The 12145-nt window shown below is 35.5% G+C and overlaps 1 protein-coding gene across 1 annotated transcript in view; it reads left to right on the top strand.

Annotated features, from left to right (window-relative positions):
* The window catches only part of adamts9 (ADAM metallopeptidase with thrombospondin type 1 motif, 9), a 65326-nt gene extending 56403 nt beyond the window's left edge, over window positions 1–8923 (top strand). Inside the window, exons 34-40 of the mRNA XM_038277881.1 lie at window positions 980–1074; window positions 1352–1446; window positions 1584–1717; window positions 5709–5800; window positions 6768–6872; window positions 8237–8343; window positions 8517–8923. Coding sequence (XP_038133809.1) covers window positions 980–1074; window positions 1352–1446; window positions 1584–1717; window positions 5709–5800; window positions 6768–6872; window positions 8237–8326 — 611 coding nt within the window. The 3' untranslated portion in view covers window positions 8327–8343; window positions 8517–8923. The remainder of the gene's footprint in view (window positions 1–979; window positions 1075–1351; window positions 1447–1583; window positions 1718–5708; window positions 5801–6767; window positions 6873–8236; window positions 8344–8516) is intronic.
* The last annotated feature ends 3222 nt before the right edge of the window (window positions 8924–12145 follow it).

The raw sequence follows: 12145 nt of genomic DNA, 5'->3' as shown, positions 1-12145 counted from the left end.
AGTTTTAGAGCACTTCATGCTTCCTGCAGCTGACCAACTTTTTGGAGATGCAGATTTCATTTTCCAACAGGACTTGGCACCTGCACACAGTGCCAAAGCTACCAGTACCTGGTTGAAGGACCATGGTATCCCTGTTCTTAATTGGCCAGCAAACTCTCCTGACCTTAACCCCATAGAAAATCTATGGGGTATTGTGAAGAAGAAGATGCAATACACCAGACCCAACAATTCAGAAGAGCTAAAAGCCACTATTAGAGCAACCTGGGCTATCATAACACCTGAGCAGTGCCACAGACTGATCGACTCCATGCCACGCCGCATTGCTGCAGTAATACAGGCCAAAGGAGGCCCAACTAAATACTGAGTGCTGTACATGCTCATACTTTTCATGTTCATACTTTTCAGTTGGCCAACATTTCTATAAATCCTTTGTTTTTATTGGTCTTCAGTAATATTCTAATTTTCTGATATGATGAATTTGAGATTTTCATTTGTTGTCATTTGTAATCATCAAAATTAAACAAAATAAACATCTGAAATATATGAGTTTGTATGTAATGTATGAATATAATATACAAGTTTCACTTTTTAAATGGAATTACTGAAATCAATCTACTTTTTCATGATATTCTAATTTTATGAACAGCACCTGTATGTGTTTCCGGTAGCAGGGGTGTCAAACCCTTGGTTTCAGAAACCAAGCGATTGCACACCAGACTCCATTTTTAATTTTTTTTTACAATTCAGTTTCTTAGTGCATTTATTGTTAGAGAATCAGGTTCAATTTAATCCTTGCAGAATCCAGTGTAATTGTAGCTCAGACTGAACAATACATTTAAGACTCTTTCTGTGAAATAATTTTTATCTGGGTGAATTATTTTCAGTGAATTCTCTCTCTCTACCTTTACTTTATCTTATACAATGTGCATTGCCAGACATGACTTAATAAATTATGCATTTAACTTCTCTTGTCTCAAAGGCAATTTGCCTTCTAGCTGTCTTGAGGTTCAGCGCATGAAAGGTTCCATTCCAGATGGTGAACACTTTCTCAGTGTTCAAGGAAAAGCTCTCAAGGTAAGGCAATGTTGTCTTTTAATCTAAAAAATACTGAAGGAATTACCTGTGTGAAAGAGATTGGAATAGCTGATCATTTTAAATGAATGAAGCTCTTTCAAACTTGTAGTCTTGTAGTTGTCCTTGCAGTTTGCCAGTTGAGTTTTGTATTTCCCTCTGTAATTTTCCATTACCTCTTTATATTTCTATAACCTTTTTGCCATTTTCCTCTGGTTCACCTTCTCTTCACCCACCTTGATCTTGACCATCGCTCCTCCTTCATCTTTGCTGCCCTCAGGTATATTGTGCAGGAATGCAGACAGAGAATCCACAGGAGTACATCACCTTGACGACTGGAGAAGAGGAGAACTTTTCTGAGATTTTTGGCTTCAGGTGAACGCCTAACAGGATAACAAGGAGAGCTGTTTGTTTTTAGAACTGAAATCCAGCTGACTTCTTGTGGTTTTCTCATAAAATTAGTAAATTCCACTGACATCAACTTGAGCAGAGGTTTTTTCTGTGTTTCCCAGACTCAATGACCCTACTCAGTGCCCCGCCAATGGCTCTAGAAGAGAAGATTGTGACTGTCGAAGAGACTACATCGCCTCAGGCATGACCACCTTCTCTAAAGTCCGCCTGGACCTGAGAAGAATGAACATCATTAGTAAGTTGCTTACACACATGTGAAGCAGCACTCAGGGCTAATGTTTACTCTGCATTATTTCAAATGAGGACTGTCTTTTCCTTTTAATTGTGTCCAGGTTTATGAGGGTTAATGGGATCAACATGTCTGCAGTTTAAGCAGCGGGTGATCTTAAGGCTAAGATAAAACTGCAGCTGAAATGAAGTGATGCTGCAAAAAAATCTAGCTGTACAAAACAAAATCTTCATATTCTTTTATGTTTTTCAATTTTTTTTTCATTATGAAAAAAATGTCTATATTATTAGAAATGTATGCAACAAGAATATTATAAAGGGGAGAAAAAGTGTGTAATTAACAGAAGATATTTATAAAAAGTTTTAATCCTAACTGTGCAATATTACCTTTGCATGGAACATGATCTAAATCTAACAAAGGGTTTTTATTACCTGTAAAAGATAGGTTTCCATTAGGTGCAAGAAAAACATTCCTATATGTTTTTTTTATAATATAAAAAGACATCTATCTTTTTTTTCTTATTGTCAGATAAAAAGTCTGAAAATAAGACTGTGCTATATGTTTCATGTTGGTTTCCAGTTTCTTAACCCACATGCAGAACCGCAGGAGAACAGGTAATCAGATTAATGTTTATTTAAACAGTTGAAAGAGTTTAGTGAATGTTATGGGTTCTTGAAGGGAGGGTTCAAGGAGTCGTCTGCCAACTGCTGAGCAGAAAAAGTAGTGATGTTATGAGATGAGCTGAGGAGTCGAGGCCTGAGTCAAGATGCTGGAGTTTTTAGGAGAGTTGCGGTCAGCCGGATAAAGTTTGGATATATTCTAAGACTAGATTTTTTTTTTTTTTCAACCAGTCTAGTTGGTTATAACAATTTTGGTTATATCAATCAATGTCAAAATCTGAACAAGCCACTGGTTACATATGTAACTTTAGTTACAACTGTAATTAAATTTAGTATTGCTTTCTGTTGTGCAGTTACTATTGTTAGTGGTGTCAGCTGTAAGACATTGACTTTCAATCTTGAGGTTGTTGGTTCGAGATCCACTTTGGACTTTTAAAAGTTGCAGTAATACTCTGGTATTTTGTCTCATGTGACTAATTTGTAGTGGTTTGCAGTAGTACAAATATGGATTGGGTATAAAGACTGCCAAATTAGATTAGTTGGTATAGCTAAAAGATTGGTTGAAGATATAAATTCCAACTGGATTAAAACCAAAAACTGGGGGAAAAAAACTATAATGTTTGAATAAAAATGACTACTGTAACACCTTTCAATTTGCTCAAAATTGCACAAATTATTTTCACAAATACTTTCTCAGTTTGCTTGAGCTTTTTTCACTACAGTGTCAGAAAAGCAGTGTGCCTTCAATTGTTTTATTTTCTATGACATTTTACACTCACAAAACTTACAAAAGATTTTATTATACACACCAATCATAAACAATTTCAAAGGAAACTAAATTTGAAAAAATAAAACAAGAAAACAATTGCAAACATCACATTTTATTTTATAAACTGTAGTTCTGCACTCCACCCGTAGGAGGTGACATGTTTCCATGAAAATTCATGAACTGTGGGGATCCTTGAAGCAATTTGACCAAATAGTTTAACACCTCATGAGGCTTAATCTCATCATCACTAAGAAAAGGGGAGAGGATTATATTGAGGTTGTCCGCAGTAGAATCTTTGAGAGGAGTTTAACAAACAGATCTCACTTGGCTTGAAGTTCTTCCTTCCCCCAGAAGGGAGGGGGATGTGCCTTGCAGTCTTGGTTCCTTTGTGGGCGTCCAGGTTTCAGAGAGAGGTTTCCACTAAGTGAGTTCAGGTTGATAATGTGGAGACTGCAGTGGAGGATGGACAGGTTTACTCAGGCTTGGAGGAGGAAAGAGGAGTGAAACGACTGCCAGCTGGAGAATCCAGGAACTGCTTGTGATCAAACTGAGGAGTTGATGGAGGGACTAGAGCAACCAATTGGTAACAATCTACAGCATCACGACGAGAGAGAATCCAGAAAACCAGAGAAAGAGGTAGGAGGATCCGAGGAAACAAGTTAGAGAAGGCAGACAATGAGAGTCAATTACTAAAAGTTTGTCTACAGGAAAAGAACCAGAGAGTATCTCTATGGGGGCTCAGAGTAGCATAACTGGCAAACACTGGTACTAAGCAACTTTGAGGAAGGTAGCAGTAACACTGCCAGACAAAACAAATACAAGTTGGTACCAATTGGTACAATAATCAGACAGCATTTCCACTGTTATGCTGATGATACCTAACTATATCTGTATATAAATCCAGATGATTACATGCATGTCTTGAAAACATAAAATCCTGGATGACTCTTAACTTCCTGGTCCTGAATGCAGACAAAAAAAAAGTTATAGTCTTTGGACCAGAGTCTCTGAAAAAAGGCTGATTAGTCAGGCACTTCATTTGGATGGGATTCATTTTATCTCAGATAATAGAGTAAAAAATCTTGTTGATATTTTTTATCAGGACTTGTCATTTGAATGCCATATCAAAGAGGATTGTAGAATATCCTCCTTTCATCTCCGAAACATTGCAAAAATTGGAAATATCTTGTTCAGAGCTGATGCTGAGAAACTAGCCCATGCATTTGTTACTTCATGGCTGTATATTGTAATTCAGCAAACTGTAGTTAAAAGCCTTCAGTTGATCTGGAGTTTTGATGAAAATTAAAAAGAGAGATCATATCTCTCTTATCCTAGCTTATCTCAATTGGCTTCCTGTTAAATCCAGAATATGATTTAAAATTGTCCTTCTCACATATAAAGCCTTAAATAGACAAGTTCAAATTATATCAGAGATATGCTTGTTCTTTATTTTCCTAACAGAGCACTTCGCTCTCAATCTGAAAGGTTACTAGTGGTTCCTAGAATTTCTAAAAGTAGAATGGGAGGCAGATATCAGGTTCCTCTCCTGTGGAACCAACTACCAGTTTTAGTCTGTCTACTTTTCTAGGCTTAAAACTTTCCATTTGATCAAGCTTATATTTAAGAACAGAGGGATATTTGCTTAGTCACTGTGTGAATAGAGAGGTAGAGCATTAACAGCCTAATCCAGCAGGGGATAATTTCAGTCCAGTTGATGTTAATCCTTGGCTCTGTCTTGGCCCTGTTGTGGCTCAACGTTTCTTATACGTCATCCAAAATAGTTTGTTATCCTGACTTATTTTCTGTATGTGCTGCTATATTTTTAGGCTGCTGGATCACATAGGGAACACATTTCTGCTTCATTCTATGTCCCTTCTCCCACCCTAAAATATTTGTCAAGTTCCACTCATTACTTTATTGTCTCTCTGCTTTTTTCAACATCCTAGTAGTTTCATCTGGTCTGTTCTGGTTTGGCTGTGACGTCGTCCTGGACTAAATTATCCTCTGTGTTGGAGATTGGCCTGTTTCTTTTATTGTAACTAGAAGAATTGGCTTGGAGTTTGTCCACCTGGCTGTGTCTTTCTTGGACAGAGCCACCTGTTGTAGCTTGCATATTTGCTTCTTTTTGTATGTCTGCCTCTTTCTCATTGAAACCCAGTTGGCCTTGACTGATGTCCACTCACAGCCAGGTTCTACCGGATGTTTCTTCCTTTTAAAAGGGAGTTTTCCTCTCCACTGTCACTACATTCTTGGTGTGAGGGATTACTAAAGATTCAATGACAAAATGCAAGGAAAAATCATTGCCAAGAGCTCCTTCAGGAGAAGCATGTCTTGCAAGTCAATGAATGAATGCAATCAGCTAGTTTTCCTAACGAGTCTGACAGTATTGTCTCTGTAAAGTGCATCGAGGTGACTTGTGTTAGGAAAATCCGCTAAATAAACTGAATTGAATTGTGTCCGTTGATCTTCATTAAGGTGTTTTCTCCTGAATGTAATAAAATCAACTTCTCAGATGTCTTCTGAAGACATCTGGTTACAATTGATTTAGGATCATCATAGCAAAAGGAGTTGGAACATTATTGCTTTTCTGCTTTTTCCTGACGTGCAGCTACAGATTGGCGGTTTGCTGTCACCCATAAAGGCCAGAGGGTTCCATTTGCTGCAGCTGGAGACTGCTACAGCCTGGCTAACTGTCCACAGGTGAGGTTAAGCTGCATACACTGAACTAAACCCCCAGCCTTTGTAATGTTGCAGTGAATTATTTTGCAGAAACCTCTATCTAAAACAATCAAAACAGAACACCTTGTTAATTTATGGAGACATTACCTAAAAGTGTCAGCAGCAGTAGGGACTTGTATTGAATCTTTATGCCTCTAAATAAGGCATGAATCCTGTTACAGAGACGCTGGTGTCTTTAGAATAACTGCAGTCTTGTAACAAAGGCGATGAGGGAGAGAGTCATCTAAACTTCTTTCTTCTTTTGGATGTGACTTTACGTTCAGCAGGTCCTTTTATGCAAAGCAACATAAAAGCAGCAAGGGACTTTGTGTCCTAAGGCAAGGACACTTCCACCTATTGTAGGATGATGCAGGGGAATTATGCTTTTGTTCCTTCAATCAAACCTCTAACACTTTCACAGGAAAGCAAAGTCATGAAGCCAAAGTCAGCCCACCTCCCTGTTGCTTCTGCCTTACATTTACCTGTCCTTCAACTCATATTTGGTGTGTTATTCCTAACATTTATTTTTGGATTCCAAGGCTTACACTTCACTTCTTGCATGTTAACATCTCAAAATAGAAGCCTGCATGATGGTTTGTGCATGAATTGAGCCCTGGGTGTGGCCCTTCTACTAATACTCCCCAAATCTGCTACTATAACCTCCCCCGAATGACTACCTCCTTGATACAAATAATCAATTTAATTTTAATTTCATAGCATCAATTCCCTACACATTATCTCAAGGCGCCTTAGTGAGTCAAATCAATCAAATCATGCTGACAGAATGGTTAAAAAGTTACTGAGTCCCTAAATTGGATTCACTCAAGTGGAAAGTCGCTTGTTTGGTGTCATTGCCTTTGCAGCAATATGTTGCAGCCAACAAGCTGTAGCAATAGTAGAGAGTGTTTTTTTTTTACTTTACACTGTATATGTGTCTCTTTTCTTTTAGGGACAGTTTAGGATCAACTTGTCAGGAACAGGTTTCAAGGTGGCTGAAGACACTTCATGGATCACCCATGGGAACTATGCAGTGACCCGTATCCAGAAATCCCAGGTACATCGGCCTGCATACGTCAGGTTACATTCAAGACAAAAGTTTTCCCACATAGTAAAATGTTTTAATTTCCTTAGAGTCACATTCATTTGGTTAAAAATCTCAGGATTTTTTTTTCTTGTTTTCTCTTTTTTTATTCCTCAATACTTATTTTTGTAGATTGCAGCTCAGGATCAGTTTAAAAAGATTTTTGGGATCCAAATCCAGAGAAAATAATATATATAAAGGATTCTGTTTCAGTTATGTTTGGTTTTAAGGCTCAATATCTGTATCTCCATACAATTACATTTGTATCATTTAAAATAACCTTCATAAATGTATAATATTACTTTTTAAATACTAAGTTGTCTTAAGTTAAAGACTGTTGTCATAAGTTACAAAACTAAGAAAATTAAGTCTAAGAAAAATATTATCTAGAATTGTAGAAAAATGTTCTTTTAATAGGGTACTGCAGTGACGCATCTGTCCTTATCTTTTTCCTGCATAACTTTTACTTTTATACTTTAAATAATTTTAAAATTGTACCTTTACACTTCTACTTGACTAAAAAGCTTAAGTTGATACTCTTAACTTCTACAAAAGTGTTTTTAAACATTAGAATTTATAGTTCTACTTGAGTAATAATAAGTAATACTTTTTAACACCTCTACGCAGTGTTTTTTCCAAGAGTATAAATGGAAAATTGAGCAGTAGGAAAGGTTGTGGTGAGAAGTATTTATAAGCACCCACAGCTTTAGAATACAGTAGGAAAGCCAAGCCCGATCAAGAGTCAGAAGGGAATTGTGAAAGCAGACTGTGCTTCTATATGGATGCCTACTGAGCCTAAACCAAATTTTTGTTTTACTGACTATGACCATTCAAGAGCATGGTTTACTGACCATGACATCAACAGGCTTAGCCACAAACCTGGCCCAGCTTAGATCTTTTCTGGGAACTCAAGAAGAAGACAAGAATCATCAAAGCTAGACTCTCATTGTAGCAATCAGGGCTTCTGTAACACAACAGAACCTAAGGTTGATCTCCTTCACGTCATGTGAGTCATACAAAATGATCCTAGATCATCTATTAAGTGCAGATTTTTTGCCTACTACTGCAGTTCTAAAGAGCTAATTTTGAATCTTCTTTTTTTTTTAAGAAACTGAAGTTTTGCTTTTCATTAGCTGAAATTGAAATAAACAAATACAACATTACTGTATGTCAAAGATCAAGATGACATATTCATTTTACTTTTAAAAAACAATGAAATAAATAAGCTTTTCAGTATTCTAAGATACTGCTATTCAAATGTATATGTTTTTAAAAAAGGTACTGAATTTGGTGAAGCCAGCGTGTGAAAGCTCATGTCATTATATCTGTGTCCACAGGATGGCAGCAGAGTAACAGGAGTCTGTGGAGGCTACTGTGGAAATTGTACACCATCCTCTGGTGACACTCTGTCTGTAACAGTGGAGTAGATCAACAGCTACAACAGGTGCAGGAGACATAGATGAAACTTTAACATTTAAATATACGTATTGCTATCAGTATTATTTAGATTCTATCAGCATTTCTACTTATCTAACACATAGGTATTGGTTTAGGAAGATCTTATATGTGTATTCTCCTAAAGCAATTCTGATTGTATGTCTTGTTTTTATCTTGTAGTCTAGTGTTTTTTCTTCAGGTTCCCGTTCTGCGACCTTAATCCTCATCAATGGTGCTACAGTCAGCTTGGAACACAAAATCATCCCATCGTCACCTCTTATTATGTTTGTATAGTGTAAATGAATCTGCTGTAAGTATTGTAAATACCTTATTTATTCTACTTGCCATTTATTTTTGTACTTTTAAATAATTTAAATTTATTTTGTTAAAAGCTGGGGCTAAACATGTGCGCTATCTGGGCAGGTTTAGTCAGATTTTCCTTCCACATTTTATGATAAATATTTAACTTTGAAATGCAGTGCAGCCATATGTGTGTGTTTGTTTTCTCTCCATTAAGTCAAAAAGTCTTTTTTGCAAACTTACCAGACAAAATGTTGTCATGCAGTGTCCATTTTCTATGTCTTTTTTTTTTTTTTTTTTTTTTTTTAGCCAATAACTTGTAAAGAAGCAGGGTTTATAGATGCAGGAATTTAATGGCTGTTAACCACTGGATATGAAGCGTAAGTTGATCCTCCTTTACTTCTGCTTTCACTTACTGAGCTACTTCGCGTCTTTTGCCAACTTCAGGTTTAAGTTGTCGGTCTTACATGTAAGATCCCTGCTATTCGTCATCGGATGCACTACATTGGAGACCGATCAGATGTGAAATCAGGTGTCTGAAGCCAAATGGACTGTGTTCAGGCAGCTGTGTGGGAATTTTGTCAGCTGTTAATTCTGGTTTTCATTTGCTGTGGCAGGAGAGAGGAGGCTGGAGGTTCATTAAGGGGAGACTAGCAGGGTCAGCTTTGCAGCTGTGGAGCTCTGGCAGTGACCTTAAGAAAAGGTTTAAACCGGTGGAGCACAAAATGAAATTATATGAGGCATAGCTGTGCGTTTCTGAAATATCCACACTCCTTTAAACATTTATTTTTGTCAGGATTTCAAATGAGACACACACACACACACACACACAAAAAAAACATCAGAGTAATTATGAACTGGAAACATGGTTTTATTTTTTGGAGTGAAGTGGATATGTGTTTAACCCTTTATAGGGCATTCAGTGAAAGACTTTAATCATCTAAATTTCAATCAAAGAGTACACTGCAAAAAAACTGACATCTAAGTAAGTCAGTTTTTCTTAAAATAAGTGCATTATTTTCTTGAACTGAGCAGGTAAGTACGATACTTTGCAAATGGAATAAGAAAATTTACATTTAAAATAAAGACAAAAATGCAGTCTCTTATTTGAAGTGCATAATATCAAATAATCTGATTTTAAGGATCAAAATGCTACTTCAACTGCGAGATTTTTTTGTTTACCTACTCAAATAAAGGTTAAATACACCTACCGGTATTTTCACAAGTTTCTTGATAATTTTTGTAGTGTTTTATTGGAATCCAGGACAAGACCTTACTACATTCGTAACATTAAAAGAATATGTGAATTTTGATGGCATAAATGAACGTCAATGTAATAACAAGAAACGCAAACTTGCCCGTATATATTAAGAAAAATAACAAAAGTGCTTCTATAAGAAATTCATGAAAAACACTGAGAGTAAAAGAAATTGCACTCGATTTGCAAGGGGTATGCAAGAGATCAAAAATGGTAACTTGCCCTATAAAGGGTTAACTCTTCTAACTCTGCCGGACAAATTTTCCCAAAAGTATATTACCGCCACCACCATGTTTCACCATTTGTTGAGGCCTTTATTTCTTACATAGCTTATAGGAAACTGAAACTGAAATATATATATATATATATATATATATATATATATATATATATATATATATATATATATATATATATATATATATATATATATATATATATATACATTGTATATGTTTAGTCATTAAGAAAACTCATAACCGAATTAAAATGAAAGGTTAAATATTACATTAGAATTAGATAAATTCATCTGTGTTCTAAAATACCTCTCAGCCAGTTTGCAGCAGCCCTAAAGAACTGCTAGATTTTAGCTTTTTTAATTTTTTTTATTTTTTTAGCCAAACAAGTTATCTTATCTGAGACTTCTTGAAACAATAAAAGAAAAACACAAAGCTCAAACCGAAATAAGATTCTACAGATACTCTTGAGATGTAATGAGAAGGAGGGTTGGGGATAGTTGCCCCTGGAGACCAGACCGTCTGCTAAACTCACTAGCCTTGCATTGAGTTTTGTCCAAATGCTGCTGCATTTATGTTCCATTTATATTCCACCTTCTTCTTTCCATCTAAATCTGTCCAAACTGCACATCTATTCTCCATATCTTTGTTGATTTATATACAGAAATCAGGGTACTTTATACTTTGTGCAGGGCTTTGCTCCTCTAGCCACTGTTATAGGTGCTATGACCTGATCTGCTCATATATTAGAAAGATAAAATGTGTGGATTGTGCATAACCTACAAAAAGCCATTTCCTTTTTGCTGTTGTGAGCCGTTGTTTGCGGTGCTATATCAGTGTCTTATGTGTGCTTACTTTAACCAAAGGAAATTCACAATAGTCTTAATCCACGACTTAGCTACTTAGCATGCAGTAAAGACACAGGGAAGAAAATAACTTGTGTTTTTTGACGTTCATACCAGAAAAGTGCACTTCTGATTGCCAGGATATTGTTCACTCAGGTTCTCAGGTGTCATAACAAAGGGATTATTTTGTGTAAAACTGTCCTATTTAGTTATTTTTTGTTTACCAGGTAACATTACATGTGTTGTTGCTTTTCACATACTAAAAGGCCTTTATATATGTAAATCTTTTTTATATGAAAATATTAATGTACCTATGTATGTGATTGTACATAAACCTTGGCTATGAATGATTATCAATGAGTGTCATTGAATGAACCACCTTGCAATCTTATTTGTCTTTTATGAATGCAGTTATTTATATTTCAGCCATAGAGGTATAAAATGTCTAAGCAAGATTTGGTTGTATCATGTTACAACAGTGATACTGTATATGTATGAAAGAAGAGGAGGGCAATGATTGGAATTGCAATAAAATGCCTGACATGTAACACAATTGTCCGCCTGCTCTGTTCTCTAATTAATCAGCAGAGATGGGAGTCCAAGCATAGGTTTAGTCAAGTCAACTTATGTAATTTATTTTTTTCCAAATGTCTGTTTTTCACTAAACGCATTTTTTTTTTGTTAATAAAAAATGCACATAAATAAATACTTAAAGAAATATGCAATAAATAAAGTTTAAGAATATAACAGAAAATAGATAAATAAGGTATTTATTACAAAGGCAAATAAACAAAAAAGCTAATTAAAAGATATATATATTTATGTCTCATTGTATAATTTAATTTCTACCAACATTTATTTTGTGTATTGTATTTTTGGGGGAAATTAGTTGTATGCTTATTTATTTTTGAAACATTTATTTATTTCTGTATTTGTTTTTAATTATGGCGGGATTGGTCCTCCATACATGTCAACCTACTGTGCCACTAGTGCCATAAAAACTAAAAAACTCAAAAAGAAAATTATGTTCTTCTTAATTTTGGTGACATAAAACTTCCCCAAAAATCAGGTTAACTAAGGTTAAATTTTGCAAAAATTATTTTTAAGAACTTTTAAAGTATTTTTTACAAACTGGTACATTTCAAAATTAAAATAGTTAATGTTGAAGTT

The sequence above is a fragment of the Cyprinodon tularosa genome, unplaced genomic scaffold (genome assembly GCF_016077235.1).
Source record: "Cyprinodon tularosa strain WSP-4 unplaced genomic scaffold, ASM1607723v1 ctg135, whole genome shotgun sequence".
NCBI lineage: Eukaryota > Metazoa > Chordata > Actinopteri > Cyprinodontiformes > Cyprinodontidae > Cyprinodon > Cyprinodon tularosa.
This window is presented reverse-complemented; position numbering and strand designations above follow the sequence as displayed.